The following is a 23331-nucleotide window of genomic DNA, read 5'->3' on the forward strand; positions in this document are numbered from 1 at the left end:
GAACAGCAAGAAAAAAATTATAAAGATCAAATGAAAACAATATTTATAAAAATGGAATGAATGAGAAGAAAAACTTAAATAAAAATTGAAAATGAATGGAATTAAAAAAACAATCAAACAAATATATGAAATGAAAAAATAATATAAGAAACGAATAAAATTAATATAAAATTGGAACGAATAAAACGTGTTTGATGAAAGAAAAAAACACTGTAACGTATCCGAAAAAAAAAAAACTGAAAAATATACACATAAAAATGAGGAAATAACGTAAAAATATTAAAAAGCAAGAATACGACTGAAAAATAATGTAATATGTACGAGAATTAGTAATATCAAGAAATCGATTGAAATAGAGCAAAATAATGTATAATTGGCAAAACTAATAATAAATAAATAAAATCAAAATCGATCGGAAAATTGAATGAGAAATAACAATTTGAAATTAACTATAAAAAGAATGGAATTTTGAAAGGAATAAATGAAAATTAGAAAGAAAAAAAAAGTGAAAATGAAGTCAGAATTGATAATGTGAAAAGATAATGAAATGAATGAATGCTTTTTGAAATAAATACTGATTTAGCCAACAAAATTAATATAAAAATTAATGAACTTTAGAAAATAAAAATGAATGATGAATGAAATTTGGAACGAGGAAATTTGGGAATATTCACAAAGTCGAAAAGTAATAAATATGAAAGAAATTATAAAAGCAAAACCTTTACAGAATTGAGGTAAGAAAACAATGAATAAATAATAAATAAATGATCATAAAAGAGAAAATCTTAAAAAAAAAGTGCATGAAATATATTCAATAAAGCGTAAATAAATTTCGTAAATATGGCGGTTAAAGATATAATTCATATAAGAAAAAAATATATTTTAATGAATTTTCAGAAAATGAATATTAAAGATGAATGGAATTTTAGAAAATGATTATTAAAGCTGAATAAAATTTCTCAAAAATCAACTAAAAAAATGATAAAATTATTTAAAAAAAACTAAATTAAAATTTGACAAAATTTAAAAAAATAAAATAAGTAAAAATGGATAAAATTCAAAAAAATATATATTGTATATTAAAAAAGTGAATAAATTAAAAAGTAAAAATATTCAGATAAGCATAATTAAATGCTGCTATCAATATTTAAATAATACAGAAATGAAAATGAATATGATATATTTGAAAATTGAAATATAAGTGAAAATAAAACATAATAAAATTTGCAATCAATAAAATTAAACAAAAAACCAAATTAATAATCACTAAAATTCCAGATACAAACATTTGATTATGAGAAAAAAAATAATTGCAACAACAAACGAATATTTGTGAAAGTTTCATCCTCAGTATCTTTTACTCCCAATACCGATAAAGAAAGATAAATAGCCAAAAGATGGACAATTCAAGTAAGCTTCGCCATCCGGCCGACAGGGTGAGCCACGGTCTCCGAAATTTCTCTCGGTGGTTTGGGGTTGGAGTGAAATCGGAAGAGCTGAATGGGGAAACCAACACAAACCTGCTGCTGCCTCTCTGGTGCGTGTTTCAGAGAGATAGATGTCAGTTTCACAGTTGTCCGACCGCATGAGAGGTCGTGCTACTTACTCTCTCTCTTTATCGTATTATTGTTATTGCTATGACGAATTTCACTGACTAAAAGAAAAATTTTAAACATTCAGTTTCAGTTTGGTAACTATCTTTGGGATTTTTTCTTCCACGCATTTACAAAAAATTAATATATTTCATCGTTGAAATATACAATTTTGTGTGTGTGTTGTGCGAAGCAAGTTTATCTAGGATGGACGACGACAGTTTATGAAGTTTTTTTTTTTAATCCTTTAATATTCAGTGTGGTGAAAGATGACGATGTTCCTCCACCGGTGACAGTGTTATTTATTTATTTATTATTATTTTTATTTGTCTCTCTTTGTTAAAACAACAAAAAAAGTCTGATCAAAAATGCCATGGATGATATTCGTAATACTATTAACGCTTTTGGACAAGTTGTCGTCGGAAGTTGCGTGTATACGACTCGCGGACATCTACTGGAACATCACGAATCCAATGTGAGTATCGAAAATTAGTTTCATTTGAATAATGATTCATTGTTTTTGGTACTCATTTTGTAGAAGCTTAATCAGTGACTAGATGGACCAAAATGATTCGATATTGATCAATTAGGTTCATGGCTATCTTTGGGATTGTGGGAGATGTGCAGCTGCACAGGACGATAAAATTTCCGGGGCGTAAAATAATATTTTTGAGGTTGTTTCGGGAAACAATATTCGAATTATATTAGGTTCCACAATGCAGTTTGTCACCCTGAAGCCTTGCTGATATTCTACTTTTGATTTTAAAAAAGCAATTTCTATTTAGTGAATTTCAGTGAGAGTTATTGGCATTAGTTGATACTTATCAGCTGAAGTGTTGATGAAATTAATTAGTGGAAATGCTAATTAATTGTAATGCGTATATATTATCAGTGGAAATTTTTATTTCAAATCTTATCCGTGGTTTTTGTTGGGATTTACTCTTTTTTGTTCTTCGTACAAAAATTAAATGTTCACTAATGTTAAATTAATGATCATTGGTAGTTAATACTAATTTAATGTAAATCATAATACTGTCTTGGAAAGCCTACAGACTACATTTTCAAAGACCTGAGTCCCGGATTCCAGTCCTAGAACTTCTTCAATAATTCGGTTCACCGCTCCGTTGCTTGCTTCAGGTTTTCTCTTCTCAGAAAGTTGATCGAATCTACTTACAACGTAGTAACTGTGCATACTCTACTTAAAATTTAAGGAGATGTGTGAAAGAACTATATGGAAAAGTTTTTGAAACTCCAGTGGGTGAAGGGCTGTCTTTCATAGAGAATAACCCTCTTATAGGAAGACTTCCTATCCCAGTTGACTATTGTCGAATCAGGCGGAAATGATTACCGTTTGGATAAATAAGGTCAGTTGTATTTGTCCCAAAACTGCATTATAAATATCGATGAATGTGCGAGACAGATCGGTCATTTCAGGGGCCGAAACTCCGACATCAACCTTTTTTTCCCCCTCTCAAGAACATCCCTAATTGCACTTACTGAGCCATTACTGGTATCTATCATCAGTAATCAAATGCCGATCTTTGGCAGAATTACAGCTCAGATCATCAACGTTTCGCTATGGTAAACTCAAATTTGTTTCTCTTGGTCTTCGTCATTTAGCAACTCGTTATTTTCTTTGAAGTGTCATTACGATTAAAGAAGAACAAGCTGTATGGGATTAATCACACATTAATCTCCACGAGCTACTTTCGTCAGCTTGTAAGTTTTCTATGTGAAAATCATATTTTTGAATCAAAGTTTGAGGATGCTCTATCTGCTAGTATCAAAAAGTGCGACTAGGTAACAGACTACAAGAGAAGATTAAAGGATAAATACTTAACAACAATAATAAAAACTGTGAGTAAATATACTAGTGATAGAGGCTAGCTAGATTAGCGTTTAGAAATCCCTCGGACTGCTAAATTCAAGGTTTTCAAACTCCTGGTAACTCCAACTAATTCACTGTTGATCTCTCATGAGCCACTGTTCTTTCGCCGTATCCTTTTATGCAAATAGAAGGTATAAAGTCAGATGCGGATTTATGGTTTCGTCACCTATGGACTATTCAAAATTTGCGCCCTTCTCCCGTTCTAATTTATACAATGCCGACATACTAATAGATTAGTTACATAAGAGTCCTCAACGCTAGACCCTACTTGTGCCCATAAGATGGAGGCCACAAACCCTTTAAGAACATTTTACAGAACATTTTAAGTGATCGCAATGATGAAAGACATGTAGGCTTGTTATTGGTCTGAAGTTCAGTAATAACAGCTTCATTGACTACTAAACTGATAATTATTTATTTCTCACATGGGACCACAAAACTCAGTATTGCCGTATTTATCGTGTAAACCATGAAGCTCACAATTCGAATCACTTACGTTGGCACGACCGGAACTTCAGATGAAGGCAATCACCCTGGGTGTAAATTTTTTGAGAAGGTAGCCTATTTTAAGAGAAAACAAAAAAAACACTGGTGTACAATCACTGACTTGGAGTGGCTGGAAGAATTACGTCTGAAAAAAAAAAATCTTAGTTACGGCCCTGCTCTCGTGGACCGCCAAAACCACAATTATGTATCTCGTAGAGCACTGAACTATATCATTTAATATTGAGTGTCATCTGGGTATACCAAATGGCGCTTTCGTGAACAAACTCAGGAAACGTTCGGTCCGAAAACTTTTTGTGTAGACGGTACACAACGTTTTACCTTCTAGAAAAAAGCCACACAAGAGAAATCAGCTTCGTATCTGTTAGTCTTGATCTTTATGCTTCATGCAAGTCATACACGGACTTTTTTTTTTGTTATTTTTCTTTTTGTTGCCATACTTAGGGTAGAAACGTTAGCATCGTTGATATGAGAGATCCACAAAATGTATACGAACCTCATGTGTATGTATAGACACACACCAGTCATAACAGCTGTATGAAAGTGCGAGGACAAACATGGGAAAAGAAACCACGAAAAGAAAAAATATATCACATACAAATGACGGTTTCCTCCATTGTTAGGGCGATGGGGGGGGGGAAACAAAACAAAACAAAAATACAGGGTGTATAAAAAAACTGTACGTCAATGGAGAGAGAGAGAAAAAAGCAGAAACGTTTCCCCAAAACAAGTAGAAAAATCATGTTTTTTTTGGCGAAGACCCAATTCGTGACATCAATGGTAAAACACATACTTACAGGGGTAAGGAATTCCGGAGGAGAATTATCAAAAAAGAAAAGACGGGAATAACAAAAAAGTGTCTCTGTGCCGCTGCCGAACCATTAAGCTATGAGTAATTGTGTCGTAAAAGGATCCATTAGAAAAAAAAAAAAAAAAAAGCGAGAGGAGAATAAGGAAAGGGGTAAATGGGGATAAAAGAGATCAAGCTTCTCTGTGGGATTAAAAGCTTTCTAAGGTTTTGGGTTTCTTTTCTCTTCCCTTTGAAAGAAAGAGAGAGTTCCGAAGAGCCTCGAAGGGATTTATGCCTTTGGTACCTTTGATCTATTAAACGGTATCGATCTCATTACATGATTGGCTGATCGTGTCTGGATGTGCTAGATATTTGTATGGAGAATTTTCGCTTCCGATAGATATCATTATTGACGGCTTTGGTGTAAATTTACTGGTGCCTGAACTAGAAAACTATCGTACGCATGAATATAAATTTATTACGATGAATCAGCCACGGCAGTGTTTTTTGTGTACCACTTTTGATCTTTTCTTGTGGTCCGTTTTCTGTTAACCAGGATCCCACGTCCTAGAGTAAGATAATGTCTACTCACGAAATTTAATTAGTTAAATTGTTGACCTGTTGATTACTTTTTTGTGAGTGGAAGGCCCGATCGTACACACGACTAATAGGAAATAAAGGCGGAAAAATGAAACAGTGAATCACTCACGGTCCGGTTTGACAGATGTCAGGGCCCAGTATCGGGCCGCGGTCCGGCGGTTGAGAAACACTTCTTTAAGCGGCACAGTAGAAATCGCTAAACCGCTTTTAAAGTGTCATATATACTGTATATATATATATATAAACTTTACAAAGTGTCCGGACTTGTGTGAATGCTAAAATAAAAGACGAGATATCTCGTCAATGGGGTTAAAATTTAGCCTAAAGGTTAAAATTTTGCCATTCACGGCTCCCTTGCCGTAGTCTTTGTTTTTACACGCCTCTCCAGAATAGTCGGGGAAAGAAACACTGTATGGCATTGAATAGGCAAACATCGATAGCTCACCGTGACGCTTCTGACGAACGTTGGCAACGCCTCTAGAAGCCGTGACTCAATGGCCTATGAGGAAACGCTGACCTACGGGTAGTACTGGATTCACGCGCGCGAAAAATGTGATCACACTTTTTCCAAAAATATTTTCTACGAATTTTTCATATCAGGGATTTGCCACAGGTTTCTTTAGCCAACGTTAATCACTTATTCCGCGTTTTACTTGATATAGGCTACTCGTTCCCTACCGTAGAATATCTCGTGGTTGGGACTTTGTAAACCACATCGTGTACGGCAGCGTGCTCCAGGCTTTAATGTTTTGAGTGACCCGTTCCTTTAGCCACGGCTTAAGAGATGTATAGAAATAGGTGAAATATACGAGAAAATTACTCTCGGACTGTTTAAGAGACTTGCTTTCCGCTAGATATGCATAAAAGGAATACGTAATCCCTGAAATGACGTGGGAGACTCATGTTCCCCTATAAATGCGTGGAAGGGTTGCGTATCCCTGAAAAAGCACGGGAGGTTTTCGTATCGCAAGAAATGGCGTGATGAGAAATAATGCGTACTGAAAGATGTGCGAATGAAGCTTGCGCACTTCCTTATATTACGCAATAATTGAATTGTTTTGCTCTCTTTTACTGCTTTACTCTATTTTTTTCCGCCATTGATAAGTATTGTATTTTCCATGTATCCCTGATTGACCCGTCCCATAATTCTTCAGAGTACGCTTACCATAGGTTGAAAATCAATGAAATAGATTGAACAAACTTCGGTCCGTCCGATAAAATTTTTCATCTTTTATTTCTTCAAACCGAGCACAACTCCGCTCCTATCGCCATGGACAATTTACTCCGAGTGAGTATTTTGGTATAGAAGCCTAAGTGCGCCCCTAGGCTCCTATACCATATTTGCATATTCCGTAAAAGGAAAGGGAAAACAAAAACTGCCTTGCACTGTGGACGGAGGTTTTGTTTCTTCGTTTCCCGTCACAGTGGAGGCGCTGTATATATATATTGTATACATTGTGTATTTAGACCATTCTCAAATCTCTTCCAATTCAACATGTCAGCTTCTTCTTCTACTTTCTTGCCCACAAGTATTTTCCGCATTTCTTTCGAAAAACCGGGCTGCAGTCTCCGGCCCTTATGTGCGACTAGGCGCACGTGCAATTTTTCTCCCAGGTCATTGGGTTCAGCCATCCATTTTTAATCAAACGGCTTGTACGTTACATCGACTTGATGGCTGTCTTCATGGGGAGAACGACGCGAGTGATTCGATACTTGCGAGCACGGGGCAAGGAAAGCCATCGCTATAAATCTTTGCTAACTTTTCCGACGCAACTCTGCCTCTCTTGAGGTATTGGTGCTTTGCATCAGTCCGGGGTTGTGAGCGGTTCTATCTATCTATCTCCTCTGAGTGAGTTGTGAAGGAAGTATGAGAGCGTGTACCTAACAGTCTGAGTGCTTATCTAGTGCTTTGAATGATTTTTCACTGCTGACATCTGAAATTTTCATCTGGCCACAAAGTGATTAGAAAGGAGTACGGTACGTTCGAATCTCTATTTTGTCAATGTATTCCACATTCGGAAAAGATATTCAACAATTAGACCCTCGATATTTGGCTGTTTGATCATATAAAGAAATCAACCAGCTTTTATACGGACCTCCAGAAGTGATTAAATTTCCATACGGCCGTCGAGGACTATTTATAGCACGCAAATCAAAAATTTTGAAAAATCCATGTGTCTATGGGTGTTCGAAAATCTGGTTTTGGAAAAATATCGATTGTGGATGACTTCGAAATCAACTTTTCACGTCGAAATCAAACCCGTGAGGGTTATAAATCTAACACGGATCTACTGAAGATCCTTCCCAAGGCTTATGTTCTGTGTGTGACTGATCACTGATCGACCACTATCCCGTACCTGTCATTTTTCAACGCTGGTGAGGATCACGGTGCTTATTGAAGCACCTCAAGATATTCGGCATGCTTGTGACCGATATTGTATTCGTGGAGTATTGATCGACATCGCCATTCAAGCTGCTGCATTACGCCAGAGGGCGTTCTGTTTTTCTCATGATGAGTATATTAGAGAGTGCATAGGTCACAGCAGGGGTATGGTATTTTACCGACGAACCGCTAATCCTAGAGGCATACTTTCAATTAGAATAGTATCCAAATAACGTGTAGTACTCAGATATGCTATTCATGTTGCAAAGTGTTGTATATTCATTCAAAATGTTAACTTTTTATAGGGACACCCTGTGCTCAAGAACCCAATTAAAAATGTTGCCCTGTCTCTCCTCCTGCCAACAAAGAAAAAAAATGCACTTTTTCAAGTGAAATAATCACTGAGATACTTGAATTCGAAAAGGTAAACGGAGGAAAGTTGAAGAGAAACAACATTGAAAATACGGGTTAACCGCGTCACCCTGTTTTTTATTTAATGCTGTACCTGATAAAGTGTTGCTTGAATGACGTCACGCTAAGACTTGAGGGTTCTGGGATTTTTAAATTGATTATTGGTCTCCATTTGCGTTCAAAATATTAATGTTTATTTAGTTTTTTTAGTTCCACCAGATTTTTTTTCTTATATTTTTGTGCGTATTCAAATCAGTAGAATCGGCGGTGATATTTCCCGAAACTTTTGAAGACGTCAACTTGGGACCCTTTACTTGTAAATATGTTCTTTTACTAACGATTTCGAGGCGGTGGTTCAGAAAAAAATTAGAGATTTGCCAAAATAGTCCCCAATCATGAAGCTACTCGTGAGTTCTTTAAGCGTAAAAGTGAAGTAATGTTAAGCGTGACCATTTCCTATGGTAGCCTCGAGCACCTTAGTTCTGCCAGCATTATTTCTAGTTCCACAGAAATATGGGGGTCTCCGCTGCCACCTATGCAATAGAAAATAAACTACCTATTATAATTTTTGAGTAAAGTGATTTTTTAGTTCCATACAGGTATGTAGCATGAAAACGGAAAACGTATGTGATGATGCCATTTATCATGCTGCATACGGGTGTAAAATTTTATGCTTCAAAATATCAGTTTATATGTTTTTATGTTTAGCTAAATTAGTTTTTTGTAAACACCAAAAAAACCACAATAATCAGTAATTTGGCGTATAAAATTTATACCGGTTTGCAGCACAAAAAATTAAAAAAAAATACTTTTACACCACATATCGGTCGCTTTTATCCTGCACATTGGTTTGAAACAGACAAATATATCATTTCAAGAATTCTAACAGATGCTTTTGATTTTATTCAATAGGTGGCAACGATGGATAACAGCTTAATGCAGTTTCTTCTAATTATTATAAATATATTTATTAATTATCAGTTATATTTTATTACATTTGTTATTAAATTTTGTTATTATTATCAAAGTATAAATGGGGAACATTTACGCAAGTAATATTATTGATTCGGGCTATTATTACTATTATTTCAAGTTACATGCCCTCTTTCCTAACCAGAATATAGCCCGCCGTTCTGTTTCAGCGAAAGCTTACATGCGCAGTCGGGCATGTAAGTTTTCGGAAATTTGTCCAACCCTGAACCTTACGAATATCTTTCCAATGGAGACAAACTCAAGTGTAACAACGATGGAGTAACGGATGATTCACGCTTTCTACTCGAATAGGCCTACTCTCGATTCTAATCACTTCTGGAATGCAAACATATAATAAAATAAAAATCAATGAACACAACTACAAACCCCCCCCCCATTATTCCACGCTAAATAAATCAAAACTCAGAGATAATCAATCAATGATAAATAAGGAAATCTATTTTCCGCGGGAGAAAATATATTGAATAAATCGTGTGAGTCAGTTCGGAAAATATCCGCGGAATATGTATTCGTATCCATATGTACATAACCAAGTAGTACTGCATTCCATCAACGTTAGATTCGGAATCGTTCGAATAAATAATGAATGCATGAAACGATAAATTGATGGAATAAAAATGTAGAAGAACAAAATATCTTTCTTTTACCCGATTTATTTATTTTTTTAATAAATGAGAAAATTCTTTTTAAAGTTTTTTTAAGGATTGTTTTCCCCTCTTTCCATACCTATTTTATTTTTAGTATAACAAATAGGGAACAATGTGTAAGTCTCCGGAAGATACCACTTTACTCACAAGAAGAAGCGAATTCTTTTGAATAATGATTCGTAAAAAAACAGGGAAAATCGAATTTGATTTCTTGTTATCTGGGTATTTTTTTTTCTCCTTTTTTTTATTAATTTAGTTTCAAAAATATTGTTTTATTATTATTATTATTGTTTTGTTGCGTTTAGATTGCAAGCGACACATTGTTGTTTTCTTCCTGTTTTAAAAACCTTCTCTTATGTTTTAGGATAAAATACGTTTGCATGGATTTGTCTTTGAAGTTTTGTAGTTAGAAATGAGTTTTGAATTCTTGAATTAAGGTTGTTTTTTTTTAGAAATGGGCCCTTACTAGACGTGGGGGTCCTATAGAGAGCCGGATGATTCTCACTAATTAGTTAAACTACCTATATCCCCGCTTCATCGGATATCAACGATTCCATCACACAATATACGATTAAGCTGAAAACAATTCAATTGCCATTTTGCAACGTTAGTATAGTTTGTATATTGAAAACTGATGAAGTATAAATATTAATAATTTTTCTGGAAAAAATCAGGCGTCAAAGATGAAATGAAAAATTATATTTAAATACAAGGATAATAATACCAAGGATTTTCAATTTTCATGAGGAAAGTTGGCGTCCTCTATTGGCGCAACAGAGAACAGAACTGAAATAATTAAATTTACGTATCGAAGACACACAACTTAAATACTTCAAGGCCAGTATCTACTCTCAAATGTATTGTTTTTTAATATTTTAACTTAGTAACATATTTTACATTTATTACAACTACTTCATTAAATGCAAATATTATACGTATAGTGGTTGATAAATAACAACTGAGTGAAATGTAATATTAAATTGAACATAAAACAATGTCATCAAAGTTATCATATCAAGCATAAAAGTTTTCGTATCGGAGGAGTTCAATCGAGGCATCCGAATAAACCAACGATTCCCAACGAGGGCGTTAATACCCCGGGGGGGGGGCGATGGAAGCTACGAGTACAACATAGGATCATATGGGTTGGGGGTGATGGATTAAACGAAGCCGATTGTGTTTCTAAAATATATTCGCTATTGTAGCTCAGCGTTTTTGTTTTATTGTGTTGGAATTTTTATTTTGTTAAGAAAATTGTTTTGCGTTCATTTTACCACGGTATCTAGTGTGGCTGCATCTGTTGCATATCTTTTAAGGGCAGCGCTGTTGCAAAATATTATTAAAGTACGTGGAGGTTTTGATTATAATGGGTAAAGAGAGTAGTGGGATGTATTGTTGATAACATTTTAGTTTTCGCACTGGAAATTGATTCTAATTATTATTACTGATGATTGCTTGGGATCATTTACTGTTTGTTTATCAAATGAGAGTGAATAATAGTGATTATGTGCAAGGTTTTGGTCTTGAAAGGATGCCGAGAGAATGATAACACTGGTCAACACTGATTTTGTTGCCAAGTATATTTCAGTGATTTTGGGGCGCTGATTCGTGGCATGTTTTGCCAGATTGGTCCTAGTTTTTGAGATAAAGTAAGAATTAAAATTTTTCAATAGTAATAAAGACTACATTGAAATAGTAAAGAAAATGTGCATTATTTTAAAAAAACTAAACCCAATCCAGCAAAAGTAATATCAGTTTTGATATCAGCTGCCCAAAAATATTTTAAAACTTTTGGCTGTAATTTGAAATTTCGCCTGGCTGCTCCTTTTGACAATTTGTTTTGGCTGTAATTGGCAGCTTCACTTGTCTTTGACAATTTTTTTAGGTGCAACTCGCAACTTTATTTGCATTCGACAATTTTTTTTGGCGGTAATTGGCAATGTCCCGTATTTCCTGTGTCTTTACGAAGGAAATATGGTCATTCTTGGCATTTATCGTGTTGTGTGTGTGTTGATACTTTTTTATTGGAACGTCTGACGTGGCTGGAACCCCCTTGGTGGCCCGCTGGCCGGAAGTTGTGCACCCCTGTACTAAATTCGGACATTAATGAACGCGAATCTTTAGCTCTTTCATCGATACCCTCGATAATATAACAAAACATGCTATTAATTAATATTAAAACATCCGGGTCTTGTATCTAGGCGCTAAACCGAAAGCAAAACCGGCTTCCTCGATGAATTCTTATTACTTACCCATTCGTTACAAAAAAGATTAAAAAAAAAAAAAAAATAGAATGTCTGCACGTCTATTATTCGGAAAAACTCATCAAGTACACCGTCGACAGGAAAATAGGCCCGTGTCAAGCCGAACTTTTCGAAAATATTTTTATTTTTCCACCGGTCACGTGACAGGCCCGGGCTCTCATACACATGGAGAAAGAGACGGATACTGGCGAAAATTTCACTCCTGCTACTATCAATTAGAGCGGGCCATGTATTAATCATTCTTCATGGAAAGCCAGGGTTTTCACTCACCTATGTTTCGCATACGTATACACACACACACATACACACTGTGGACGTCGATGAAGTGAGACTGGCTTGTATGAGTATGTTTGTACGTGAGGAGAAGTAGGTACGTCTTGGGTTCGTGGTGGTAGTGGTGGTGCTGCTGCTGCCGTTCAGAAGTGATGAATAGTCTGCCCTAAGCACTTTATCAATGTCAGGGTCGAGCACACCTACGGGAGACTTGCAAAGAGAACTCGTACTTTAGGTTCTGTTTTTTTTTTTATATATTCGGAGTTGTGAGTTTTAGAGTAGAGAGACCTCCCTAGAAGGGGTCTCTCTCTCCAGCAGATGATTGTACAGATTTGAAACTTCGAGAGATTGATCAGGTATACCTATCGCCTAGAAGTATGGTATTGACTAGAGATTGGGTGTTGAGTATCCTCGTGGATGGTGCGTGCGTGAACTCTGCTGTTTTCGATGGCTCCGATCCCACGCTGTTGAACATTCCGTGTGTGGGAGAAACAGACCTCGAATGCACTTTCTTACATGTTCTACTGATTGCTTTCGTATGTGTGTCGTTGATTAATTTGGACGATTTATTTAATGGGCTCAGCAAGTCTGTGACCGCAATATCTCCGGTTTTGCATTATTTGGCTCATGGAGTGTATAGATGGCTATCAGTTTAGTTTTTCGCTATTATAATTGGGATGTTTGAGCTTGATCAAAGAAGCCAGCTGTGTAAGGAGGAAAAAAAAGCCATGTGTGGCGATTGACATTTGACAATTAAGCCATTGACAGGCGAATGACATGTCAATTTAAGTACAAGTTTCGATCAATGTTATCCGAAAAATAATTTATTGTTTATATCTTTTTGATTACAATTATGAAAACAACTGCCTGCCTACCTAATTTAACTATTTTCGTCGCAACCTAGACCCAAGGGATAGAGGAGAGCCTGGTGACTTACAAACTGCCACGAGCCACGACGGGAGTTTGAAGAGCTAGGCAGGGTTATGCTTGTGTGTCAGTAGTATAAAGCCGGGATTACACTATAAAAGTTTGATAAAAGTACTTTTATAAAACTTGAAAATCCAAACGGTGACCTTGTTGGTTGCATTTTCCAAGTTTTATAAAAGGACTTTTACCAAACTTTTATAGTGTAATCCCAGATTTATGCATGTGACGTTTAGTAAAAGTGCAATCGGGAGTAAAGACATAAGTAGGAAATTTTGCTGGTAACTTGCCGGTGCGCGTAAAGAGCAAATCCAAACTGGGATAAATGTCGGTTTAAAAAGATCTTTTTGTTGAAAGCTGCTTTTCGCCGCCGAAACCGTACAATCGCCGTTGCGACGTCACGACAAGAACAGCCCCCATTGGCTGAAATTAGATCTGGTCTCCTAATTAGACAAGACGAGCTTTCATTAAAAATATAAATTTTGAAGATGTTGATCAGAAAAATCTCAGTTCAAAGTAACTGCCTGAAGAATTGAACGGAAGATTTTGCGTTACAGTCCGGCTGTAACCCCCCTTAAACCCCCTTTTTTTGAAGGTGATAGGCAGATAGAACAGCTCACGACCTCGGACTGATGCAAAGCAACTTACTTCCGTTACCTCAAAAGAGGCAGGGTTGTGTCGGAAAAATTAGCAAAAACTAATTGTAGTGCCCCCACCCTTGCCTCGTGCTCGCAAGTATCAAATCACTCGCGTCGTTCTCCCTATGAAGACAGCTATCAAGTAGATGTAACATACAAGCCATTTGGCTAAAATTGATAGCTGAACCCAATGACCAAGGAGAAAAATTGCACGTGCACCCAGTGGCACATAAGGGCTGGAGACCGCAGCTTGGGATTTCAAAAGAAGTGAGGAGAAGACTTGTGTGGCAAGTAAGAAGATGGAGTAGGCATGTTGAGGTGGAAGATTCGAATGATCTAAATGCACAATACATACAAAATATATACAACGCCTCCACTGGGGCGGGAAACGAGGAAACAAAGCTTCCGTCCACAGTGCTAAGCAGTTTTGCTTCCCTTTCTTTTTACAGAATATTTCTTTTACACAATATATGCACACACTCAGATGAAAACACAGAGCCTCCGTTCATAGTTCTGGGCATTCACATTTGAAATTCATTTTTGAAGGTGAACTTCATTAATTCATTATCGATCACACGGCTCTCTGGAGTGAAGCCCCGCACCCCGAAATGATTTCCGTCAATCTCTGTGCTACCTTTTCTAGATCCAGGTTATTACTCAAAAGGATTTCATGACGAGATTTCCTGATGGGCACGGCAAGCTTCCTAACAGGATCTGTTTGGCTTCCATCCTGATTTTTAGGAGAGGCTTTAACCGCTGGTGTGACTTCAGCTGTTTGCGATCTGCCGGTCCACTCTGTGGCCCTTGGATTGACCGATGGTAAAATATGTTACTAAATTAAGACTAAAAAAAACTAAAAAAAGAAACACATTTCAAAATAGGTACTGGCCTCTAAGAGTATACAAGTTGTCTTCAATACGCACATTTAATTACTTTATTTTTGTTCTCCGTTGAGCCAATAGAGGGTGCTAACTTTCCTCATGAAAAGTAAAAATCTCAGCTATAGTGATAATTGAGATTAATTATAATTTTCATTTTATTTTTGATGACTGATCGGTTCAGAAGCTTTATTAACATTGATTCTTCACCAGTTTTCAACATATAAACTATAGTAACGTTGTAAAATGACAATTGAATTGTTCTCCGCTTAATCGCATATTGCGTGATGAAATAATTAATATCCCATGAAGCGGGGCGATCGTCGAAAGATAATTTCAAAAGTAGCCGATTGTCACGAATCATATAATAATTCATTTGTACTACTGAAAAGAATTGTGAAAACTATGACATGAATGTTAATGCCCCTTGTTTTTAGCAGAGCTTTTTTTGTGTGTTTGCAACCACCGTCATACACCATTATATAGTAGCCATATTCTTCTCTGAACCACCTCGTATTTCGGAATTAATAAATGAAAATAAGCAAAGGGAATACAAGTGGATAGACCATCTCTGGTAGAGCAGGACTTGTCAAGTTTTCTTGCGCATTTTTTCCCCCCTCTCGTACGTACCATCAGGAGGGCTCAAGAAGAACAAAAAACAAGTATTATGAGTGGAAAAATTCTGTTCCTGAACATATCAGGACTCTTCATCAAATATGAATAAGGAGTGTCATTTCGTGTGTAGAAGAGAGACTCTTATTTATCATTTGGATATTTTCTTGCCTTTCTTTTCCCCTCCTTCTCTAAAGAGTCCGTGGACATTTTTATCTTGAAGAGTGGTATTTATCATCACCAGACGATCTTACCTTCTTTTTTTTTTCTCTCTATTTTCGGAATTTCAGTCTTCAGAAGAAAAAAAAAATGCGAATAAGAAAATAAATCGATCCATTACCATCGATACCATAAAATATGCATTGATTCGATTTCCAGAATAATACATTCCGAATGGTTTCTGTGGAATCTTCAAGCAGTTCAGAATGATTTAGATACTCACAAAAATTGCTTTTTTATGGTTGGTGATAGACTTCACCAATTAAATATGGTTGCAAGACTTCCATTGCCATGGATTTAAAATGCATGGAAGGTCATGTACTTCACGATGGGAAGATTAACCGTAGTTAATCTATTACTGATAGCTTCGACTTTTACTCAGTCATAGCTTAAAAAAAGGATATAATGGAAAATTTTCCCACTGGCCAATCAATTATTTGATAGATAGATAGCACCGCTCACAACTCTAGACTGATGCAAAGCAACTTACTTCCGTAACCTCAAAAGAGGCAGGGTTTTGTCGGAAAAATTAGCAAAGATTAATGGTATGGGCCCTCTTGCCCCGTGCTCGCAAGTATCAAATCACTCGCGTAGTTCTCCCAATGAAGACAGCTATCAGTTATTTGAACTAGCTTCATAATTATCGTCACTTGGAAGAGACAAATGTAAATCACGGCATTATTTCTCGAAAACACTGATTGTATCACCATGGCCAATGCAAAAAATCGATTTGCGGATGTCATCTTGTTACCTATCTCGTCTTACGATCAACAAAAAGTCGAGTACATATTGCCATGGGGCAATTCATGGAGTCACCATCTTTCTACTACAAGGTGGGCAAAAGTCCGTAGAAACTTTAAAACTAAATAAAAACCGGAAAAATAACCGAAATAAAAAACGGTTTACAGGATTACCATCGCTGTCACGGGAATTTTTTTGACAGGAAAAAAACTCAAAAACAGCCGATAGGTGGCACTGGTACGAGCAACTTCGGTGGAAATAAGACGGTTATTAGAACTTGCGCTTCTAATCATCACCTCCTAGAGATAGAAAGCCTCTGCAGTGTTTGCCATAAACGTCATTCAGACTACCTAGCAAGTTTGCCTCACAGCAACCTATTTCGTTTCTTCTTATTTTGGCGTAGAATCTTCCTGATTGGCTCACAAATACCGCATAGTGATTGAGTGTGGGGCATAGAAATCGCCAATTCTGAGCTCGAGATCATTTCTTTTCCTCACAACATTTATACTGGCACGAGCTGGGAATTTTTTTCCCCTGAATATTCTGAGGGAAAATAGACTACTTACTGACGTCACAGGCAGAGTGCGGAGGCCTTCTATCTCTAGGAGGTGATGTTCTAATCCACAGCCAGTTCACCGCTGTAAACCGAGTATGTAGACCTGCTGCACGATCTGTGACACACCCTGTTGCTATACCCTGTGGTGGAGGTGGTCATGTGGAACACATATGGCTGTAATAAACGATTTTGGGGCATTCTGTTCGTTATTTGCTTATCTTTTCTTTGACTTGTGTACGTCAGCGCCACCTATCGGCTCTTTTAAAGGGTTTTTTTTTCTTGTCAAAAAAAATCTCGTGACCTAACGTTGCTAACAATGCAAACCGTTTTTTATTTCAGTTATTTTTCCGGTTTTTATGAATTTTTAAAGTTTCTACGGACTTTTTGCACACCCTGTACTTGGCCGTAAATGCAACTCGTAAGCATTCTCTGACGATTTTCTAATGAATTGGTACATGCCTGAACGTGTATTCTGTGTGTATATGTTCCTCTATATCAGTGGTTCCCTACCGGGAGGTGCGAGAGAGCATTTTTGGGGAGTGCGAGATGGAAAAATATTAACAGCATGTGTGTGTTGACTGATTATTCAGAAAGATTAAGATGATGGTAAAAAATTGAAATTTTCAATTCCTAAAAAAATATGAATGATACCAATACTATGACGCCTCATCTTCTGACTTCTGCTCGCAGAAATGTGTCATACGAATTTTGGGTTGTAAAAGTTGCTTTTTCGATTAGCGATCGTACTTTTTTTCAATTTCGTGAGAGAAAAATACCATTATTCACCTAAACTATTTCTTGGTTTGTTTACATTGGTATTTCGTGTTATTAGCATGTTGTGCTTAGAATTGATACTGCCGTGAACACACGACTCTGCAAAAACGTCAAAATATTCAGTCAAGTGTCAAAGAAACATTAATTTATGGTTGCTGCGGCCAGAATCAATAAGTGAAGAACTAAAAAAATAGTAAGTTTTTTAGTTTCGTTTCTGAATTACTTTTCAAAAAAATGAAGCCAAAATCGGATATTAGCCATAGTGGAAAAGACATTAAACATTAAGTAAAATAATTCATAACCCTAAATTATTAATTAACTTAATGAATTACAGAAAAAAACCAAATTTTCTAAGACATAAAATACGTATTATCCACGGGGGGGGGGGAGGAAAAGTGATTCATAGGTTCACAGGTTGGGAACCATTGCTCTAGATCAGTGATTCCCAACGTGGGCGTTGACGCCCCCTTGGGGGCGATGGAATGTTTCTGGGGGCGGTAGAAGCTACGGGTATAACATAGGATCCTATGGGTTAGGTTGCGTTGGGGGGGGGGGGCGATGGGAAGAAAAATTTTCTGAAGAAAGGGGAGACGGGACACAAAATAGGTTGGGAACTTTGCTCTAGATGTTGGAGAATTGGTTGATGGTCCCCCGTCCCACATTTTCCCGACATTAAGGAGACGAATAATGTCTCTAGAGGGATGACGTCACTCAACGCTACCATACGAGTATTTTTAACAACTGGCTGTTGCGGAGGTGAATTTTTTGGAAAGAGAGAAAATTCAACTGCCTTAGCAGGAAATCGAACCTACGTTCTTTCACTTTCTTGGTCTAGGGTGTTCACCCGGAAAGTGAAAGGACGTACGTTCGATTCGCTGCTAAGGCAGTTGAATTTTCTTTCTTTCCAAAAAATTTATCTTCGCAACAGCCAGTTTTTAAAAACCTCCGTAATGTGTCTACTTCAGCGCCTCATGCTATAGTTGTGTGAATTAAGGAAGGCAGGGTCGTGTCTGCAGCGGTTTAAATGGTTTACGCGGTTTAAATTAACTTTGCAAGAGGATCCAGTCCTTGTGGCAGACACCAGATGCCTTTTCTTTCCGAGTCCAGCGTAATATTCAGAAAACATGTAATTCCCTCATATCCATGGTTATTTATCATCCAGCCACCAAACGAACTCCATAAAAAAAAAAAACCCAACTCCTCTAACAACCAGACCCAATCATTACGCCACAGGCGGGTCTCAAGAAACTAACCCCATCCAGCAATCAGCTCGGTTCATTAAAAACAACAGCCCTCACGGTAAAAACGTCATCCTTTAATAATTATTTATTAATACCCGAAACTAATAAAAATTAAAAGTCAAATAGCGGAAGGTTCATAAGGGAACCTCAAAACCCTTTTCCAGGAAGAAAACGCGTACTTGTGCGTATCATCGCGTGCATACTTGTACTTATAACACTCATAAAAATACGATTCCTTAGCTAAGATGCGAAACACATAAACCGGCCGATATATCGTCCCGGCGGTCACTCCACCTACGAACTAAAAACCTCTCACATACGAATTTCTCGCTGTTGTATTTATTATATATTATTACAATGACTTCTCGGTGTGAGTCCAAATCTCTTCCGAAAAATACCCATTCCATTATTATTATTATTTTCCAAGTATATACACACTAATGGCCGCGCGAATATATATTTTTTCTACAACATCCCTAGAGTTGGCGGATTTATGTACGTAAATCTATATACAGATATTTTTTTTATTATTTCTCATACATACATACTAGGTTCAATGCTCTCTTTAGGATGTAACACTTTTTTTTTTTCTTTCCTCGCGTTTGCTCAAAAACCTCCTTAATCTTTATTACCTGGCGTGGATTTTGGCGCCACGCGGATGAAAAATCAGCTTCCATTTTTCGATCCCGTGCTATCATTTTTTAAGGGAAAAATATTCTAAAAATGTTCCTTTGGAGAATTTCGTGGATACGTTTGGTTTTTTTTCCGTGTTAGAAAAACTAAAAATATTCTGAAAATTGGGCAACCAAACATGGCGATATATTTGGATTTTTTTTTTATTGAGGTGACGGGGACTTGTAGCGCCATGATATATTTTTATGTGGTTTCCAGCCAACCCTTTCCTATCCATGTATCTATTTCATACATGAATGTATCGACCATGGCTCCTACCTCTCTTAACGATGTCCTTCCCGCCTTTCGAGTTGGTACTTTAGTAGTATTTGGGGGTTTTGGAATGGCGAGGATTTTAGACATTTTGGAAAGAGCCAGAGGATTATGTGTACGAAATGCTCGTTGGAGGTGTTGTTGGGTATTTCCAGGTTTTTAACGGCCCATTTAGCATTTTGAGGAGACATTCACTCGAAGCATACTAGTTTTGTAAACAGTGTTGTACCATAAATATTATGTTTTCGGGGTCTCGCGAATTCGCGGTTGAATATTCTTCAGCAAATGCTTGCCTTCTTATAGGCATTGCAGGGGCACACAGACTCATCTCAAGTGACATTGGGTGACGGAATGTAAATGGAGGTTCCGTTTGAATTGATCGAAGTGAGAGATCAATTTTTTCAATATTTTATCACTTCAAGTCATTTATATGTTCCAGGAGACATATGAAATATTCAGGTTTTATCAGATGAAACCTTGAAACAATACCATGCTCAGATAGTATCCATATTCTGGAGTGTTTCTTATCCAGAGTTTCATGAAGAAACCCTGGATAGGAAACAATGTCCTTGTGAGTCCTTTGTTCAGCCGTGAAACCGAAACTCGTCGTTTTAACATTGCTATAAAATGAATATTATTTCAAAAGGGGGTATCTGGTCTTTTGATTTTATTGGCACAGCGATCGAATTGGAATCAATAAGCTATCCGGATATTATGTCGAGGTGAACTTGGAAAACAGCTGCAGTTCTTTCCACCGGGAATCGAATCCAGGACCTCTTCCGCACCGCGTCATCGCCCTGACCATTATACCACAGAGAAACGACCCTTGTTTCTTCGAGAAACGAACATTAGCGTGACTTGCTGAGTAGCATAGCCGAAGATACGGGGGGCGGGGGGCATGGGGCAATGCTCCACAGCATCAAAGGTAAAGCTGAGATCTAATGTATTTGCTTATATATGAATTGACATCATCATCATGCCCCCCCCCCCTCCCAGCAATCATCGTGTCCCCCTCCCCAGACTTTCAGGTCTATTCCGCCTATTCTGAGTAGAGACATTGCAGCCTCCCCTTCCTTAACTTCAACTAATGGCCTCCAGGCGGTGGAAGTAAAGATGGATGATGATTTTTGATCTGCCAAGATACAGGAAATCAATAGGTTATTTGGATATTATTAGATTGAATTGTTTCCCGCATAATCAAATACCCCGCCTAATCAGGTATTGTGTGCTGGAACCGTTGATATCCGTTTAAAAGGAGCCGACTGTATTACTCTTCCTGGGTATACCGTTCTTGGATTTTGACGGGAAAGCAATATGACCTACACAAAATCGGAAAAAAGTTCTTCATGTTTAAAAGAGATAACGCATTTTATAGAGGGTACAGTGATTTCCACTGTGCGCCATTTATAATGCAGACCAGTGAAATGAATAGAAACCGTGGTTATGGTTAAGAGAAAAATCAGAGATGGTTATTTATAAAGAGAGGCAAAAAGTTAAGAATTCAAACTATAGATATCTCGGTGGGAAAATGGGAACTTTAGAAATACTCGTGACATTGAAGTAAATTTTATGACAAGGGGATTTTTCGCATGTCTTAACGGTCGCCAATAGGTATCGACTGAGCATGGACGAGGCTTTGAATTCAAATCCGCAATAAAATAGGTTTTAAGGGTCTGCATTGCTTACGTTGCACCAGTCATCGATAATCACATTCAATCAGTGTCGAATAAGCCATTCAAACGATAGAAGGAAAAAAGAAAAAAGACCGTATCATGACAATTAGATTGTTAATCGACGTCAGTCAATACCATCATCCCATGAGCAAATATAAAGTCATAAATGTATTATTGAACACAACACATGATCAGTTTGTTAACAAAACCTCTCCGGAGCTTACGATACCGAAGTCGTTTTCCCGTATAATTATATTTGAGGAAGTGTTTAATAATACACATGAATAATCATTTGTATCCCCTGGAGCTATTAGATTATAACATAAATACATCATCGCTGATACGCACATATATATATATTCGAACATTATCACAACTGAATCATTACCGAGAAAATGTTTGTTCAGTATTTAGTGCAACGCGGCTCACATTAAAGATTCATCGTTTCCAGTCTGGTTGTTATTCATGTTCGTAACATTCATGTATCATTCAATGCCACCGCCACTTCTCCCTGGAGGAGGAGGAGTATAAGTATAATCAAATATTCCATGGGTCGGTTCCAATATTGAAAATCCAGATTAATGTTTCCGCATCCGTTTAGCGTATAATCGTTGCTGAGTTTCTAGCGGGGGAATGTTCAGATTGATCTAGAATGAAAAACGTTTGGTGACGGTTATTTTCTCCTGCAGATGCAGTAATGTGGCAATGTGGGAGACTTTCCCATGTTGAGCGTCGGTGCAGATAGAGGATGATGTGACAGTAGCGGCGACTTGATTCCTGTTATCTCGGGATTTCAGGTAGTGGGGATCTCGGTATTCTCGAGATTTCGTCTTGTGAGGATTTTAGTTTTCTTCAGATTTTGGCTATTGGGCTTTGGTAATCTCGGGGTTTTGACTTGTGAAGATTTTGGTATTGTTGGGAATTTGGTATTATCGTTCTCCATCTGCCAGGATTTTCGGTAGTCTCGAGATTTTAGTATTGTCATGATTTTTTTAAGTCTCGTTGTTTTGGGTAAAGAGGATTTCAAAGTTCTTGGAGTTTTAGCTTGAGGGGATTTCTGTACTCTCGGAATTTTAGTTTCCGGTGATTTCGGTATTCTTGGAATTTAGACTCGTAGATATTTTGGTATTGTCGGGATTTTGGCTTGTGGACTTTCAGTATTTTAGATTTGAGAGGATAATTGGTATTCTCGGAATTTTTTAGCTTGAGAGATTTAGCCTCGCATAAATTTCGGTAGTCTCGACAATTTATCGTGTGGGGTTTTGATATCATCAGGATTTTGGCTTGTGAGGATTTCGGTATTTACTACAAACTTGGCTTTTCGGGATTTCAGATCGTGATGACTCCGATATTCTCTACATTTTGACTTGTGAGGATTTCAGTATTGACCACATGTTGGCTTGTTAGAATTTCGGAATTCTCGGGATTTTGGCTTGAAAGAATTCAATTTTTCCCGGGATTTTGGCTTGCAGAGATTTCAGTATTCTTTAAAAAATTTGTTTGTTGGAATTTCGGTATTCTAGGGATTTTGATCCAGACTCTTTAGTAACTTAGTAACTCGAGCTCAGATTCGAGTAATTTGGACGGTGATTCCAGATGCAATCCCTACGTCGAGAATCAAAAACCACCTCCACCTAGGTAGAATTCAGTCCCATCTGGAACACATTTCAGATCATCTCGAACACATTCAGACCAAAACACGATGTAAACTTATCATGATCCAACTTAGGATAACACAAAGGATCGACAGTCCCTAAATAGTCACGGAAAAAAAAAAGTCACATT

The 23331-nt window shown here is 37.1% G+C and overlaps 1 protein-coding gene across 1 annotated transcript in view; it reads left to right on the forward strand.

Annotated features, from left to right (window-relative positions):
- The first annotated feature begins 1494 nt into the window (after positions 1-1494).
- The window catches only part of LOC149084153 (uncharacterized), a 332369-nt gene continuing 310532 nt past the window's right edge, over positions 1495-23331 (forward strand). The window contains exon 1 of the mRNA XM_089234499.1: positions 1495-2067. Within this exon, the coding sequence (XP_089090625.1) occupies positions 1961-2067 (107 nt within the window). The 5' untranslated portion in view covers positions 1495-1960. The remainder of the gene's footprint in view (positions 2068-23331) is intronic.

This window comes from Pholcus phalangioides, unplaced genomic scaffold (assembly GCF_987345545.1).
Source record: "Pholcus phalangioides strain wild (caught in Gottingen) unplaced genomic scaffold, Ppha-v1.0 ptg000008l_1, whole genome shotgun sequence".
Lineage (NCBI taxonomy): Eukaryota > Metazoa > Arthropoda > Arachnida > Araneae > Pholcidae > Pholcus > Pholcus phalangioides.